We start from the raw sequence: 16,681 nt of genomic DNA, 5'->3' as shown, positions 1-16,681 counted from the left end.
TTTTCACAGCAGCTTTTTATCAGTACTAGCTCTTGATTTGCTCTTATCTCTCTTACCTACAGGTGCAACCAATTATGCCAATTTTTGCTCTTTTTAAAGGCACATGACTTGATTTGTATTTGTAAGAGATTTCTTAAAAGAACAGAGTAAGTATACAACAAAATGGAATCCAAAGAAGGTAAGCGTGTACAAAAATTGTGCTCCATTTAACTAGTTCCTAAAAATTATATTAATTATACCAATATTTTCAAGTAGAAAAAGAGTACATTCAACTTCAGGCAGGGGAGGAAAGAGGCAGGAAGTGTCTTGTAGTTGAGGGAGGAGAACTCAGAACACCACAAAAATTATTTTGATAGGAAACTATTCCAATAGCACTAATAAATTACAGCAATCAACTCCTTGGGGCATCTGCAGTGGGCCCCAAGGAGCAAGTGGGCCCCTCGCACAGCAAATTCCAACAGCAGGGGCTGTGCGCGTGGAGCGATTGGGATGGCCAGGAGGGTACCCGGGGCACGGGCAGCAAGGCCCTTCCTTGCCCAAGAATGCCGATATCCCAGAATCACAGGATCAGCTGGGTGGGAAAAGATCTCTGAGATTACTGAGTCCAACCTGTGACAAACACCAGTGTCAGCTACACCCTGGCACTGAGCGCCATGTCCACTCTTTCCTTAAACACCCCCGAGGACAGTGACCCCGTCACCTCCCTGGGCAGTCCATTCAGTGTCTGATCCCCCTTTCTGTGAATACACTCTTCATTGTGTCCAACCTGAACCCTCCCCGGTGCATCTTCAGACTCTTATCGTCTGGTCTGGATGTGAATGGCTCCAGGTGTGAAGCCGATCCCGCGGCTTTTTCAGCGCTTTGAGGGCTGTGTGTGACATGGAGGGCACAGCTGAGGGCTGGGGACTGGAGTCATCCCCAGAACACCCCTGCACCATCCACTGCTGCTGCTGCGCTGGCTCACCACGGCCACAGCTCCCGAGGCGCACAGTGGAGAACTGCGAGGCTCGAAGTGTAAATAACACTCATTATTTATAGTTATTTCCCTTCTCGCTTACGGCATTTGGGGCTGCAACGCGTCAGCGCCAGGCCCCGGGCCATGGCGCACCCCCGCGGGGTGACTTGGTCCGGCCCGCGACTCTCCCCGCCGGCCCACCCGGATGGTGCTGGCCACGCTGGGGCTCGCCGCGCGCAGCGGGAAGATGGCGGCGCCCAGGGCGGCGTGGGACGGGCGGGACGTGCCCTGGAACCGGCTGGACGTGCCCTGGCCCGCCAACAGCGCCACGGTGCCGCTGGCGGCCCAGCACCCCACAGGTCCCGGCGCGGTGCCGAGGGGTTGGGGGGTGTTTGAAGCCGTTCCCGAGTGTTTACGGTGGGTGGTCGGTCGGTGGGAGCCGGAGGAGTGGCCGGAGCGGCGGCGGGCGCCGAGGCGGCGCTCGGTGCCGGTGCCCGGCGCTGAGGGGGTGCCCGGGTCTCGCCCGCAGTGAGGTTGCTGTCGACGCTGCGGCGGCGGTGCGGCATCGCCGGGAAGCGGCTGTCGGGGCCGGGCCCGGCCGCCGAGGGCCGCGTGCTGCGCGCCGTGCTCTACGTGTACCACAGCAGGCTGCTCCGGCACCGGCCCTACCTGGCCCTGCGGCAGGTGAGCACCAGCCCCGCCTGGGCGGCAGGGACCCGGCAGCTGGGTACTCCCGGCCCCCAGAAAAATCCTGTGGAGTAGCACTTTGTGCTCAGAGCATCGTGCCAAAAAAAAGTTTGGGAGCGGGTGCATTTTTGTTCTCTCACGGTTGAGCCCAGTGGGTTTCTTGGCCCTGTGCAGCAAGTGCAACTTCAGTTTTCCAGCCCTGGTCTCCGATACTCACGTTGAGACCCAAAATAGGTACAATTCTATACCTTTGTGTACATGAACAATACAGGGATATAATTCTCATATAATTATAATAATGGGAGGGAGGAATAATAATCCTGTCCTACTTATTAGATACTTTCTGTTTTAAGATGAAAAATGAAGACCTTGTCAGTTTTCCAGGAAAGGGGTTATCAGCATCTTCAAAGAACTGTTTTGAATTGGAGCAGGAATGGTGCTTACCTTCTTGATTTGCTTATGTGTTTTTTTTCTTGACATCCAGTAGTATAGGCCCTTGTATACAGCAGGGAAATCATACAGCACCAATTAAACATGGCCTACTCCAGTCCTTCACTTAATTCTATATTTACAGTAGAGCAATGAAGGAATGTTTTTCATCGTAGTGCAGATACAGAAAGGTCCCAGAACATGCCATTACACAAACCTGCAGTGTAGGCTGTTTAACTGATAAGGAGAAGGTGTCATTTAATATAGTGACAGTTCTTAGACCAGGGCACTCAGTCTCTCAAAATACCAGTCAAAGGAATTTGCTTTTCTCCTAGGTAGAGCAATGTTTGAAGCGCCTATGGAAAATGAATCTGGTGGGCTGCCTGGAAACTCTGGTAAAACTGATTCCCAAGTAAGTGTCATGATCCCATATCTTGTACTATCCATTAACTCAAATCTGCAGAACTAAAGGAAGAGGATACTAGATCATAACCAACTCTTCATCCTTGTCTCAACACAGGAAAAATGCATCCAAAGCCCACACAGAGTGCTTAGTTCCCAGCCAGCCTATGCTGGAAACTGTGGCTCTGAAGGTATTGGGAGGCTGCAAGCTCATACTACGTCTGCTGGATTGTTGCTGTAAAGCTTTTCTGTATCCTTTCTTCACCACAAAAACATGATCTTAGAGTTCACCAGTAGCACCTCATATAGGCCCTGTATTGCTGATGGACTCAACTGTGCAATTCATATGTGGAACTTTAAGTTCCTTTGACAGCCAAAGACCTTCTTTTCAAATTATTATGTAGGGACCTCAAGCTGTTTGGCTAGCAGCTATTCTGACCTTCAGCAATCCAAAATTTGGATACTCATCTCCCAGATTATTCCTTGTGAGTTACCTCTCGTTGGTGTGTTCAGCAAGTCTCATTACATGCTGTTTATTTTTTTCACCTTAACTGCTGTGATCTTCAGCTTGTCCATTAAACATCTCTGCTCGAGGGAATTCATACTCCTGAATACTGTGGCTTTGGGGCTCCTGAGCCGGCTCTGGTTTGTGTGTTCAAAAGTCTGTCTTAATTGTGTCTGTTTGATGTGCCTGTCAGGGAGAAGGGCTTGTAATTAGGCCTGGCTGCTAAGGGAGTTTTATTCAGTTGGGAGTAGGAGAAGAGAGGTCACTCCATTCCTCTGGACTCGATTTTAGCACCTGCAAAGCTGTACAGGTGGAGAGAGACTTCTTACATGCTGTTATGGATGGCTTTGTTCTTAGATCTTAGCAAACTGTATGTAGCTTTAATGAAATCACAGTGTTAGTGTCAACCTGCCACAAACACCAGGTACTCTGTGCAGTAAGGAGTAAGTCCTGCCTCATGGGGAAATGGAAAGGCTGGGTTAAACATGTTCTATTATACCACTGAGTTTTCTAGGGAAATTGATGTTTTGGTCTCTCTCCATCTGGGAGAATAACTGCTGTCTGTAGCTGAAGGAGTAACAACATTGTTAGAACAACTTGCAACTTTCTGTGGCACAAGAAATCTTCTAACTCCAGGAAACAAAGAGCAGACAGTTGTATGGTGTCAGGGCTGCGTTGGTGCTGGGTGTGAAGACCTCATGGCACCTTGGATGTGACCCAAGAACCTGATGGGTCCCAAGTGTGACACTCAGCAAAACTCTACAGAAACGGAGGGGCTTCTTGATCAGGAATTTACAAGTCACTCCTGTATTCTGGTGTGGAACAGTTCCTTGAAGTTCAGACTTAAGGAAAGCAGGGTGATGGAGTGTAAAAAGGTAAATTTGTACTGAGTGGAAACAGGGAAAACAACAGTTGAGTTGAAGGTAGTTGTTCAGTGAGCATCATGTTTTGCTGGAGGAGACTCCATTCCTTTTTGTCCTCTGTCTACAGGATTCAGTACAGGTGTGTATTGCAGACCCTCGTGTCCCTGTACAGTGCCTTGTCAACAATGCTTCATCTGGTATCTGAGACCCAACAGACCCCTTATATCAAGGGGTTTACCTTCCCTTCTGATATCAGTGACTTCCTTGGGGTTAACATATCTTCTGAGGCAAAGAAGCAAAAGGCTAAAATGCTTACAACAAAAAAATCTACCAGCTGGATGAAGAAGTTCTTCCCAGCAATGCCAGAGGCAGTATCAAAGATTGGGAAAAAGAGAAAATCTGAGACCTGTACAAGTGCCATGGAAGACCGTAGCATCCTGTGCCCCATGGACGTTGGAGAGACAGTTGTGGTGCCCACAGCCAGGAGAGGTAAAGCCTTGTGCCAGTGTAATTGTTTCTGACATCTCAGAGACTGTCTGCAACTTCTGTCCAACAGGACCAAGCACTTCTACCCACAGTGTGGTTCTAGTACAAACTCCCTGTCTTTGGAAGAAGAGAATGCTGCATGTGCCCTTGCCTTTATAAAGCTGTGGATAATGTTAGTATCATGATTTTTGGGGGTTGTTTCAAACAGGATGCAGCCTGGAGAGAAGCAGGTAATGAATGCAGTATATAGGTCCTGAAAATAGTTATTTGTGCTTTCCTGCTTTTGCATACCTCAGAAGCTGTCTGCTGTCCATACAAGAGTAGGTAAGGCTGTAAGGTACAGGATGCAAGTATCCTGCACTTGCTGGTTCTGAACTGTGCCCAAATCTTCTTTTGCATGCAGGGCTATGGCCAGTGACTGCAGCCATCTACATGCTTGTGTGAACCTTTTATCCATTAAGTTCTCCTTTGCAGCCATCTGTAAACCTCCGCATGCTCTTCGTTCCTTGCCAGCTGCAATGCACGAGTGTAGTCCCCTTGAGTTTGCTTGGAAATGTTGAGTACAGGTGGGAGCCTGCTGAGAGCTCTGTGGCATCTCTGTGCAAAGAAATAAAACTATCTCAGTGTTGTAATGGGAAATCTCTTCTCTCTCTGTAGGGAAGCACCCAGCGTTTGATGTGAAGAGCTTGCTTAGGCCATCCAGACATCCAACACAAGAGGTTTGTATGGTATTGTTTTACATGTTAGGTTGGTGGTTTGGTTTTTTTTTTTTTACACAGTAGGTTTTTTTGTATTTTAAAGACTAACACTTAAAACATGATATCCCTGATTGAAAATGTCCCCTTTTCCTGCCTTATTTTTGCTTGTCTAACAACTCAGGCTAGTGTGGACACTTTGCACAGAAATCAATCACTACTTACTTCTGCTTAGGAATTTGGCCATTTGTTTGTTTGTCAAGTGAAATGACCAGAGACCAAGTCAGTAGTAGACAGGAATACAAATTCTAAATATCTGCCTTTTCTTTTTGTATTCCATGAAACAAGATTGCACTTCCCTTTTCTAACTAGAAAATAAGGAATGTTCTCACAAAAATTCCAGAAAAAAGGATCAGACACATGATCTTTTTAAAACACTCCTTCTGTTACTGTTTCTTTCAGGGTCTAAGCATTACATCAACACCTTTTAAAGCAAAGTCATCACCACTTTCATCTCAGATAGCAAAATCACAGCATGCTGGATCTCTTGTACAGATGGTCAAAACAGCTGCATCATTTGGGGAACTGTCAGAGGCACTCAGAAAAGCTATTCTGTGGTGCAAAAACAACAAATTCAAATCAGAAGCTTATTTTCTGCGTAACAAGTTGTTGAAAAGCAACCGGCTACACCATGTGGAGGCTCAAGGATGCAGGTATTTTTGTATGGGTGTGGGATTTCTGAGTCTAATACTTTGTATTTTAATATTATGTATTTTGCTATAGTATAGTGAAACACAGTGGTCTAAGCCATTCTTTTAAAACTCAGGGTCACTATTTCCGGTTACTGGGTGCTCTCACCATGGGCATTCTGTTTAGTTTAATTCACTTGTGATTTAAAAAAGATTTAAAAGGCTGACAAATGTATGGTACTTAGGAGGGAGGATGAAAATGCAGCTTAAATGATCTGCATGTTTTATGGTAACAAATGTACGAGGCAAGGATTGTCTCTGTTAAAACTACCTTGGCTACTATTGTACAAGGTGCTGTTCTGTTTCTCTGGTATGATAAGGAAAATGATAGAAATGAGTAACTATGAAATCTCTCCAAATTCTGAATGTAGTAACACTTCAGTAGCTGATAAAGTTCTGTTTTGTACACTTTGCTCCCTTAAGCTTGAAGAAAAAGCTGCGCTGTATCAAAACATCTGTCTGTAAATACCTCCTGTATGGATCACAACACAGGCAGTGGCCAAGGCAGCGCCTCAGGGCACGGCTGTGCCGAAGGAGGATCAAATCATCTGCACTCTTGAAGACAGCTCCAAAGACTGGTGGGCAAAAGTCTCTGGAGCCTTTTGGAGTGTGTGAGAACAGTGCATCACTCATCCTCCCAGCTTACCAAGATGGGTCTCCAAGTCAGGAAGAACATTCCAGCACTGATACAGGACATGCCAGACTAAGCACAATGGGGACCCCCAAGGGGCTGCTGCTGGAAGGAAGCCCTGGCTCGGTGTGGAAAGAAGCTGCTGAGAACACAGATATTGATTCTATTTTTGCAGCAATAGGTGTCTGAACCTGGACTTGAAGGAGGAAAGGGGTCAAGTAATTCTAGTGTTTTGTTTCATTTTGTTTTTTGAAGTAAACTCCTCTGAACACTAATGGTGTCTCAGTAACTCACATTGTGAATTCTGTTAAGAAAGTAACAACCATTTTATTATGTTTTTGTAAACCAGGTTTTTTTTAGTGGCTGATTTTTATATTTTTAAGGGTGTTCCAAATAAAGGAATAGTCACCATCCTTTTACCTACCCTTGTCCAGGAACACTGACTTTGTTACCTTTACTCAATGTCCCCTCTCTATTGCCTAACCACGTGTCAAATGCTGCTGTCAAATCCACAGTGCAGATAATTCCCATCCATGGAAGAAAGGCTGCAGAGCTGATCACTCACTGCTGCTTCGGACAAAAGACTTGCCAACACATTTCCAAACCTTACACCCTTCCTTCTGTGCTGCTTGTAGAGGGGACAGCCTTGATATGCAGTATTATTGCTGTTACAGCATTTGTTACGCTTGCTCTGAAATCAGGAGTTAACTGAACCTACCTCCCCAAGCTGTTCCAGAAGTAGGGAAAAGCACAGCTGTGGCCTGTATTACCCACATGGTATGAACTGATCAATGTATATTTAGTTACAAAACATGGGCACAAACATATGTTTTATTCAAAAAGCATGTACAGAGCAAAGAGCACAACTTTGATAGTAGTTTGAGTTTAAGGTCTTTATACAGATAACCAAGATCCATTTTCAGGGTTTCCTATCACAGGAATACCCAGTGACAACTTAAACAATTTTAGAAAATCATGAACTATCAACCCTTGAGCCATCTGATAAAACACAGGCCTACCTGAAACAGACTCCTGCCACTGCAGGAACTTTTAGAGCTTTTTCTCATTTCATCAAATGGTATAAAAATACCTAAATATACCACATACAGTCACGTAACATTTCAGCTGCTTGAATACTTCTCAGAAAAGGCTGGGAGTGAGGGTAGACATCCCAACAGTGACCTCCATCCTAAAAAACCCTTCCAAACAACACGCGCAATCTTCAATTCTTACTTGGCAGCAGGTGCCCAAATAATGCCCCAGTACAGCTTGTGCACAGAATCAAGACCCATAGTTTGCTTCATCAAAAGCCTTTCTGGCTCGTTTCAGTTCTTCATTCATAGTTAGGAGGTCCTTAACTCTGGCAAACTTCCGGGGGTCCTTGCGTATTAGAAAGACGATGTCCTCAACCTGTACCCGACCCTGGCGCCCGATGGACATGGCCTTGTGTGTCTGTCAGAGGAGAAAAAAAAAGGCAACAGTATTCCTTTGCCATGGTGCTTTTTTAAGGTCTCAATTCCACTTTATTCCTTGACATTTTATAATAAAAGAGTAAGCAATTGCTGATTCTGGGCACCATCATCCTAGTCACAAGAGAACTTCCCAGTAAACCATGGACTTAGTCTAATGTCCCGAGCTGCCTGTCAGTTACACCCCAAACATAACCACTACAAATGTATCAGGTAATGGTATCAAAACTAAGGACAGATTACACATAGGACATTCAGCCTGCAGAATGGCTGAAAATTAGGCACAACTTAGAAGCAGTATGAAGTAACTGTATAAGAGGCCAGTGCAGAACATTTTGATAAGATAGGAAAGACCAACCTTTCAAAACAAAGGGATATGTTTGGATACTTAGAAACAGCATTTAGGTCTGGAAGAGAAATGGGCTCAGGCCCAAGAATGCATTCATTTTGGAGGGCAGAGCTAAGTTCCTATCCATGTACAGGCACTGGGCAAACAAAACCTGACTTTCAAATCTGAGCCTTGTCTTCTGTCAGCTGCACATACAGTGAACACCAAAGTCAGATGGGTACCTCCCCTCCTACAATATTAATCTAAATGCTGCTTAAAGCCTTCAGTGTTCTAAATCCACATGGAGCAAGATGCATAAATTTTACTTTAATCTTGGGAAAACAAAATCCAAGTTTAAGTTTCTCCTATTAATGCCATGAGTTTGGGGCCTGGAATAATGCAATATTTGAGTCGGAGGTATTAACCTTCAAAAAAGGCAAAGTTTGGTGAGGATGTTTTGACTGTGCCATCTAGAGTTGACTTACCATTTCAGTGATAAACTCTATTACCAGGTCCTCAAGAATGTCCACTGATTCTGTGTAAGGGTTCTGGTCATCCCCAAATCCATACATCATGCACCTTACTGCACAAAGAAACACTCAGTGTGAGGCTTTCATCCATTCAGTGCTGCACACATCTAGTTAGAGCTCACCAGCCTGCACATTCCTGCACCAGGACGGCACTCTCATCTGTCAGGCAGGACAAATCTTGAGGAAACATACAGGAAATAAACATAAGACAACAAAAGCCCTCCTGTAGGTACAGGAGCTGTACATACAGAAAATAATGTCTGAGGACAGGCTCTCTGAATTCTCATTTAGGCTGCAAAGCACTGCACAGTAACAGTGCAGCTAACTTTGGGCACAGCTATGTCTAGAGGATGCACTAGCAGTATTTTTGAGGGGGAGGGTCTACATGGCAGATTTCTGCAATTGCAGCCAAGGCATATTATGAAAGCCGCTGTTTTGCTAAGAAATGAGTTTTGGGACCCCATAGCTGTCAGCTCGGGGTTTCAGCTGAATGGCCCGGCCCGACTTACGCTCTTTGGAGAACAGCCGCTTCCTCCTGCCCTGCCCACCGTCCAGGCCCCCGCCGGCGTCCTCCGCGTCCTCTTCGAACTACAGGGGCACAGCGCAGGGGAGGCCGCGGTCAGCGCCCGTCCGGCCCCGGCCCTTCCCGCCGCCTCTCCTCCCGCGGCTGGCCGCGGATCCCGGGAGGGCAGCCCTCCGCACTCACCGGCACGTCCTCCTCCTCATCCGCCATGGCCGCCCGGCGGCCCGGAACCGCTGCGGCAGCGCGGCCCCGCCCCGCGGCCCCGCCGGGAGGCGCCGCCGGGCCTGCCCGGGCGGGCGTCGGCCCCGCGCGGCCGCGGGCGCGGCTGCCCCAACCTGGCCACGACACTCAGTGGCGGGTGGCTAGATCGGGATAGCGGGGCTCGAAAGAGAGCTCGGGAGTGTCTGCTAACCCCCCTGCTCCACAGAGGGTCAGCCACCAGGTCAGAAAGGGTGGCTTTGCACAGTCGGTTTGTTCGGTTGGCAGGGGCTTCTCCTTCCCTTCAGCGAGGCACACTTGCCCATGTTCACAGAATCATGGAATGTAAAAGATTTGGAATAATGGCCCTTAAAAATCATCTAATCCCAACCCCTCTGCCGTGGACACGGACACCTCCCACGAGACCAAGTTGTCCAAGATAAGCCTCCTCTTCCGGTTTGTCCCCTTGTCCTATCACAGTTCCTGATGGGCCCCGTCTAGCTTCTCTTTAGGCTCCCTTCACATACTGGAAGGTTGCCGTGAGGTTTCCACCTTCTGGACAGTGCCCAAAGGCGCTTGTCTTTGTAGGGGAGCTGCTCCAGTCCTGTTGTATTTCATACAGTTGCTGTCAGCCCCTTTGCTCCAGCCCTGCCCTTGAGCATGCCCACTGTTCCCCTCACTCTGGTGCCCTAGGCACATTAGCTTTAATCTTGCAAGTAGGTGAATCCAGCAATGCACCTACTCCAGATTACTCATAAAAATGCTAAAATGGACACCTTCCAGAATGGATCCTTGCCGTGTTCCACTTTTAACTGCCATGCGACTGGAGTATGAGCCACCGGCTCCTATGCTCTGTGCTCGATTATTCAACCAGTTTTTACTGATCTACTAGTGCACCTGTCCAGATTGCAATGTTCTCATCTTGGACACTATTGCAAAAATACTGCCTTTGTAGTGTCAGTTATGGCAACAGACAAAACCAGACCAGACCCAAGACATGGTAGAGGAAGAAAATGGACAAAGTACTGCTGAAGGACCAGGGAAGACGCACAAGATGAAATCCTTTTCCATGGAAGCTAATACTCAACATGATTTCTGTAAGTAACAGCTGTAGAAGAGGCAAAGCTTTACCAGGTAATGACAGGAGCTTTGAGTGAAGCTTATGCACTGCAAACAACTAAAGACATTTGAATTTAAAACTGAAATGAGCTCTACTGTATCAGCATGCTGCCAAGCCCACCCCACCATTCATTAATGAGGGGGAAAGAAAGGAAGATCTTTTGTGTCTCTGGCCTGAGAAAGTGCAGCTCCTCACTCTGCAACTCAGCCGGTACCTTAAGAACCTGGCAAAAAAACCTCCAGTAGTGTGTCAAGGCACCTGTGTACCCAATCCCTGTTCCCACAAATGCACTGAAATAAATTTTACTGTTTAGGGGGAGGACTTGATTTTATTTATTGTTTTGCCACAGGGGCACTGTCACACTCAAGAATCAAACTGTTAGTGTTCTCTCCTGCAAATAGCTAAGAGCAAAATGCAGGAGTTATTCCAGTATCTGAAGCGCTTCCGAATAAAACCATGATGTGTCCAGAGGTAAAGTTGGTTCTTCTGGAGAAGATGGTACCTAATGTTCCATGCACACACATCCAGCTTGTTTATAAAAATGGATTAACTGGACGTATTTAATGTATTTAAGTGGTTAGTAAAAGACTTCCTAGCACTGTAATGAAATGTAAGGGGTTTTGTTCTGAAGAGGGACTAAAACCAGAACTGCACTTTTTTACATATTCAGGGTTCTTTTCAGAAGCCCTTCAGTCAAGGCTGAGGCCCTGAAAATTACAGCCTTGACAAGGCCGATGTTTTTGGAAGATCCTGGTTTAAAGGATTTACAAAAAGGCCTTTCCTGAAGTGTTCACTTTCACCTGTTCCATCTATATAGCTACTACTGCATTTCTAGGATCATGCATCCCTTGGGCTGGTTTGCCCTGCAGCATTTTGGGATTAGAGATAAAATATTAACAGAATTACAGGTTTAATCGCAGAAGCTAGCGAGCCATATTTACTGTATTCCTCATATTCTCCTCTTACATGTATGCTGAAAACAGATCTTGTCTCATAACTAGTGTGTTACAAGAAATTGCATAATGAAACTGGTATTTCTAGTCCTTTTGCACTATCAGAGTGGTTTAGAAAAGAACTTTCCTTTTTGAGGTTTAAACACTTAATGCAAATAACTGACAACTGCATAACCACATTTGACCTGACAAAGATTGAGTGCCAGGGTTTGACACAGGCACTTCATAGCTTCAGATTAAGTTCTCCTGTATGACTGCTGCTATTTATGGCTGTCGTTTTGTCCAGTTCTGCCTTTTAACTGGACAGCTTCAGGTGCTCTTAGCTGCTGTGGAACAGAGTTCCCCTAAAGCATACAGTGCTGTGCTTCAGCTGCCAGAGTAGAGCCACTACAGATCATGGATGTTGTGCCTCAGATCTGGCAATTCATCCAAGTGGTGCTGCAGAAATTCATGCTGGATCTCAAAACAGAAGGTAAATGCAGCACTGACTCATGACAAGTGTGCAGGACAGGGTTCCTCTAGATGTCAGTCTTTTATTCCACTCTGTTTCAAGTCAACACTCATGGAAAAGCAGATCCCATAGAAGATGTGTTCTTTCCTTCATCCTTGTGGAACAGGGACAATTCAATGTCTGCAAGCAAGGCATGCCATCCTGCTGCACCTAATGGACACAGAGGACTTACAAAAGTACAATATACAAGACGTTAAACAGACTTTCACAGACAACAGGTTGGCTATTTCCACAATGCATGGCCTCAGAGCAGGTAGGCTGCAGAGGAGGTAGTTTTTGGTCCCTGCTATCCTAATCCTAATCCCAGCTGAGAGAAGTAAGTAAGCCTCTGTGTATCATTCAGTTCAACTAGGCTTGCTTAATGTTAGGGCTGTAGTTTTTCTTTCCTAGATTAAATGCCTCTTTATTAATATTACTAGACTGTATCTAGTATCTTAAATATAGCAGAGGTAAGGCATGGAGTAGTAGATTTTTTAACATTTCAGTGTAGGGAGAGGAAATGGTGTATTAAAACTTCCATTCTCTATGGAGGTTACCTACTTTTTTTCTCCTTGGCACAATCACGTAGGCTTTATGAAACAGTTTTATAGTAACTTGGATTAATTCATACTGCAAACTTCCTGAACTGATGAACTTAATAAAGAAAAAAATTAGCTATATAAATACTAATTTATTCAAAAATACCATAATAGTAACTTGGGTTATTTGCAACAAAAACCGAGACCTGTTTTTGGTACCTCTTGTTCCTGATGAGCCAAGCAGATCAGCAGGTCTTTTCAGCTGGCCTCTACAATAGGCAGGTTTCCAGTAACATGGGCTACAAAACACCTGAGCAAGTGAACCCCCGAAAACTCCACAGAGCTGTAGAAAAAGAGTCATAGATGTTCAGTGCCACATACTGACGTGTCTTGGAGTAATAAAGGCAAATAGCCACTGGCTGTGCTCAGTTACATGTCCCACAGTACACCCTGGGAAAAGCCTGCACTTTGGCTATGTAATCCAACAATTACAGCTCTTACTGTTACCAGAACTCCAAATAAAATGGGAAGGCCTGCTACCATGCTGCACAGGAACTGCTGCTCTGCTTTGAGAATGGTCAAATGAAGAAGCACCTGGAAACAAACTTCACTCACTTGCAGAGAAGGGGGAAAGAAGAAAAAGGACATTTCCCCATCAGCAGCCCACCTTCTATCCTTGGGGCACAGAGAGGTGCTGCTTCTAGAGCAGACAGACTTGTTTTAGGTATCTTGCCCTACTGAACTCATTACCAGAAAGGCAACAGCAGCAGTGGAGAGGAGCTTTACCTGACCAGGAACAGCTGAGGAAAGCATCCCTGAGTGCTCTTCTTTACGAACTCCTGGATCTCTAGTACGTTCTTTAACAATAATCCCCTGGAAGCTCGATCAATTTTTGTTAACACCACCTGCATGGATCCAGAAAAAGAGGATTCAAAGAAGAAAGTAAGATGATTTTGCTGTTAATCTGGAACATCTCTAAGAGTCCTAAACGGTCTTACAAAGCAGTCTGAAAGCTCTGAAAGGTCATATCTAGGGGAAAAAATAGTCTAACACAGTTCACCAAAACTACGGCTTGCATAAGGAGTGCACCTTTTCCAGCTGCTCAAGCTGAGCACTGAAAAAAAATATATTTAATAAACCATATAAAACCCCCTCTTAGGTCCTATTTGTCTCCCTCAACACATTATAAACCTATTTTATTAACAATATAGGGTTACTGCTTAGGTAGGACAAGTTGCCTAAGCTCAGGTGGAGGGTACACACCTTTCTAGATTACCTGTACCTTATAACCAACCCAAGAATGAAGCATTACCTACCACATAAGGAATCCCAAACTCTTCCAGCATCTCTACTGCAATGTGATCTGTTTTCTGAAGTCCAACTACACCATCAACTAATAGGAAAGTTCTCTTCAAGCTGCCAGAAATACAAGCAATAGTAATTGTCACCATTATTTCATGCCTGCTCTGCTACTTCCACATTCATAAGCAAAAATAAGTAACGTGGGATTTGGGGATAGGAAGAGCCAAGAAAAGTCATGCATGGAAACTGAGGGTCAGCATGGAACAGCATCTCAATCTTTCCTGCTGTTTTGATCTGTCTGAGCATAAATGAATGACACTGCAGAAGATTCCAGGGAAATGATGTCAGAACTAGTGGATGGAAGCAGCTACCCCTCTGCATTTTCTCCCCTCATTACATGACACTGTATAGGGGTATAGGGGTGTCTGTCTGGCTTGCCCTGTGCTGATGTACAGGTAGGTCCCTTACTTGTGCCGTTCCTGCAGATAGGCCTCCACCATCTCAACAAAGTCCTGCGGGGAGCGATAGCCATATCCTGGCATATCCACCAGAGTAAAGTACTTCCCTACTTTGAAGAAATTAATCTTCTTGGTGTGGCCCTGAAGAGAGGATTTAGGCAAGATGAAAGCACAGAGGTGGTTTCTAAAAAAGCTGCTTTAAGCAATACACTAGGAGGTGCTCTGCAAAGTATCTTTATACCAGATCCCTTCCCCCTGAGAATGCTTTAAACTGCCCGGTCTCCTACCTGTGCAGCAATCCTACGTGGCTCTAATAATAAAATGGACTAAAAATACCTTAATGGGTCGCTGAGCTTGGTTCTTCTCAAAGGTCTCTACAGCACACTGCTCAAGTTGTGCAGCTCTGTTGTCTGCCTGAAGAGCCAGGCTGGGCTCCTTCTGCCTCTTCCTGGGCTAGAGCAAGGCCAGTGCCAGCCATGAGGATGGCCACCAGAGCTGGCACTTTCCTTCTTTTCTGGCTACTCAAGAGCTTCTTCTCTCCCACCCTTCTCAGCCCTATCCTCTGGACTGGTACCAGCCTAAGACCCAGGGGGAGGGAAGTTAAAAAAGTCACTCACCGGAGTTTTTGACACTCTAACTTCCACTTCTGGAGCCAGTGAAAACAAGGCCCGGATTAAAGATGATTTCCCCACGTTGCTTCGGCCGATGAAGCACACCTGCAGGGGGAGAGGCAGAGAGGGCACATCTACACCTCTCGCTGCAGCCAGTCCTGGTCACTTCCCAGCCACGGACATGTCAGGCTGCCGAGTTGCACAACGGGGAACAACGACAACTAAACGACTTGTTAAAAAAACAGCAGTAAGTGCCCCACATACTGCGCAGCGCTCTGACAGCCGCACAACCACTCCATCACCCCTTTATCCCCGCAGCGCAGCTCAGCCCAGGTCGGGGTGGCCCGGGAGGGAGGAAGGCGCTGCCCCGGCAAGGTCCCGGCCAGAGGCGCGGAGCAGTGCTCGCCTGACCTCAGGCAGGGCCGGCGGCGGGGCATGGTCCATGCGCACGGCGGAGCTCACGTAATCGATGGGGTGCCCGCGGTCGGACCTGAAGAGCGCCTCGGAGCGCTGCAGGGCGGCCAGCCCGGGCTGGAAGAGGCGGAACGGCGCCGTGTCGGTGCCGGGCGCCAGGTACCGCTCCAGCTTCTGCAACGGGAACACGATCGCGGTGCGGCGGCTCCGCTCCAGCCGCAGCACCTGGGAAAGGGCGGCCAGCGGCGGCGTGGCCCAGCCCGCAGCACCCCCAGCCCGGGCCAGCAGCATCCCAGCGGCTGCAGGCGGGACCCAGCCCGCCCCGGAAGGCGGCGGGCGGGACGGCGGGCGGGGCGGAGCGCGACTGTGGGTCGGTGCCGCAGCTGCCCCCGCCCCGCCGAGGGCTGTCAGGGCCCCGTACAGGGCGTGCGTTCGCCGTCCGCATCGGCTCCCGGGAGCCGGAGGTGCTGCCCAGGCCCGGCTGCTTGTAGAATCACAGAATGTGCTGAGTTGGAAGGGACACATAAGAATCATCAAGTCCAACTTCTGGCCCTGCACAGCACCATTCCCAAATCGCACCATGTGCCTGAGAGCGTTGTCCAAACACTTCCTGAGCTCTGTCAGGCTTGGTGCTGTGACCACTTCCCTGGGGAGCCTGTTCCAGTGTCCAATCATCCTCTGGGGAAGAACCTTTTCCTGATATCCAACCTAAACCTCCCCTGACCCAGCTTCAGGCCATTCCCTCGGGTCCTGTCATTGGTCACCACAGAGAAGAGTTCAGTGTCTGCCGCTCCTTTCACCCTCACAAGGATGAACTACAGTGATGTCTGTCCTCAGTCTCCTCCAGGCTGAACAGCCCAAGTGACCTCAGCCCTTCTGAGGCCCTTCTCCATCCTCATTGCTCCACTTTGGACGCTCTCTAACAGCTTTATACCCTTTTTATCTTGTGACCAGAACTATACACAATACTCCAGGTGAGGCCCCAGCTCAGAGCAGAGGGGACAATCCCCTCCCCTGCCCGGCTGTGATGCTGGGCCTGATGCCCCAGGACAGGGTTGGCCCTCCTGGCTCCAGGGCACTGCTGGCTCAGCTTCAACTTTCCATCAACCAGGACCCCCACATCCCTTTCCATGGTGTTGCTTTCCAGCATCTCATTCCCCAGTCTGTCCATACATCTACGATTGCCCCATCCAGATACAGAATCTGGCCCTTTCCCTTATTGAACTTGATAGGGTTGGTGATTGCCCAGTCCTTTAATTTATCGTGGTCTCTCTGCAGGGCGTCTGCCTTTGAGCGAGTCAACAGCTCCTCCCAGTTTTGTATCATGTTTTCAGCTCCGTGTCT

At 47.4% G+C, this 16,681-nt stretch overlaps 3 protein-coding genes across 4 annotated transcripts; 1 reads left to right on the top strand and 2 right to left on the bottom strand.

The window, feature by feature from the left end:
- Window positions 1–1,145: 1,145 nt before the first annotated feature.
- Window positions 1,146–6,839, top strand: RMP64 (ribonuclease MRP subunit p64). Its single transcript, XM_031505629.2, has 9 exons — window positions 1,146–1,314; window positions 1,485–1,639; window positions 2,407–2,483; window positions 2,592–2,723; window positions 3,041–3,118; window positions 3,969–4,330; window positions 4,985–5,046; window positions 5,485–5,735; window positions 6,195–6,839. Exons 1-9 carry the CDS (start codon window positions 1,161–1,163, stop codon window positions 6,589–6,591), a joined length of 1,668 nt encoding a protein of 555 aa, XP_031361489.1. The 5' UTR covers window positions 1,146–1,160; the 3' UTR covers window positions 6,592–6,839.
- A 376-nt stretch (window positions 6,840–7,215) lies between these two features.
- Window positions 7,216–9,503, bottom strand: TAF13 (TATA-box binding protein associated factor 13). The gene is made up of 4 exons (XM_021548984.1): window positions 9,436–9,503; window positions 9,239–9,317; window positions 8,685–8,782; window positions 7,216–7,854 (listed from the first exon to the last, which is right to left on the bottom strand). The coding sequence occupies exons 1-4, from the start codon at window positions 9,460–9,462 to the stop codon at window positions 7,684–7,686; spliced, it is 375 nt and encodes a 124-aa protein (XP_021404659.1). The 5' UTR covers window positions 9,463–9,503; the 3' UTR covers window positions 7,216–7,683.
- Window positions 9,504–10,870: 1,367 nt separating this feature from the next.
- On the bottom strand, window positions 10,871–15,650 carry GTPBP8 (GTP binding protein 8). 2 transcript variants are annotated; one of them, XM_021549032.1, is made up of 8 exons: window positions 15,335–15,650; window positions 14,930–15,028; window positions 14,649–14,765; window positions 14,323–14,453; window positions 13,869–13,968; window positions 13,339–13,457; window positions 12,772–12,895; window positions 10,871–12,184 (listed from the first exon to the last, which is right to left on the bottom strand). In XM_021549032.1, exons 1-7 carry the CDS (start codon window positions 15,626–15,628, stop codon window positions 12,811–12,813), a joined length of 945 nt encoding a protein of 314 aa, XP_021404707.1. In that variant the 5' UTR covers window positions 15,629–15,650; the 3' UTR covers window positions 10,871–12,184; window positions 12,772–12,810. The 2 variants fall into 2 exon arrangements, with proteins under 2 accessions (XP_021404707.1, XP_021404708.1); XM_021549033.1 differs by lacking the exon at window positions 14,649–14,765.
- Window positions 15,651–16,681: the final 1,031 nt, after the last annotated feature.

This window comes from Lonchura striata, chromosome 2 (assembly GCF_046129695.1).
Source record: "Lonchura striata isolate bLonStr1 chromosome 2, bLonStr1.mat, whole genome shotgun sequence".
NCBI classification, from domain to species: domain Eukaryota; kingdom Metazoa; phylum Chordata; class Aves; order Passeriformes; family Estrildidae; genus Lonchura; species Lonchura striata.
Note: the sequence above shows the minus strand (reverse complement) of the source record. Positions and strands in the feature narration are given on the sequence as shown.

Bases quoted from the DNA above. Each gene is read 5' to 3' on its own strand.
- RMP64 (XM_031505629.2), top strand. From the start codon at position 1,161: ATGGTGCTGGCCACGCTGGGGCTCGCCGCGCGCAGCGGGAAGATGGCG. The intron at 1,315-1,484 runs GTCCCGGCGCGG...TCTCGCCCGCAG, and splicing joins GGCGGCCCAGCACCCCACAG to TGAGGTTGCTGTCGACGCTG. The intron at 2,724-3,040 runs GTATCCTTTCTT...TGTGATCTTCAG, and splicing joins TGTTGCTGTAAAGCTTTTCT to CTTGTCCATTAAACATCTCT.
- TAF13 (XM_021548984.1), bottom strand. From the start codon at position 9,462: ATGGCGGATGAGGAGGAGGACGTGCCG. The intron at 9,318-9,435 runs GTGAGTGCGGAG...GTGCCCCTGTAG, and splicing joins ATGAGGAGGAGGACGTGCCG to TTCGAAGAGGACGCGGAGGA. The intron at 7,855-8,684 runs GTAAGTCAACTC...CTCCTCTGACAG, and splicing joins TAGAGTTTATCACTGAAATG to ACACACAAGGCCATGTCCAT.
- GTPBP8 (XM_021549032.1), bottom strand. From the start codon at position 15,628: ATGCTGCTGGCCCGGGCTGGGGGTGCTGCGGGCTGGGCCACGCCGCCG. The intron at 13,969-14,322 runs GTAAGGGACCTA...TATTTCTGGCAG, and splicing joins TATCTGCAGGAACGGCACAA to CTTGAAGAGAACTTTCCTAT. The intron at 13,458-13,868 runs GTAGGTAATGCT...GGATCCATGCAG, and splicing joins AGTTTGGGATTCCTTATGTG to GTGGTGTTAACAAAAATTGA.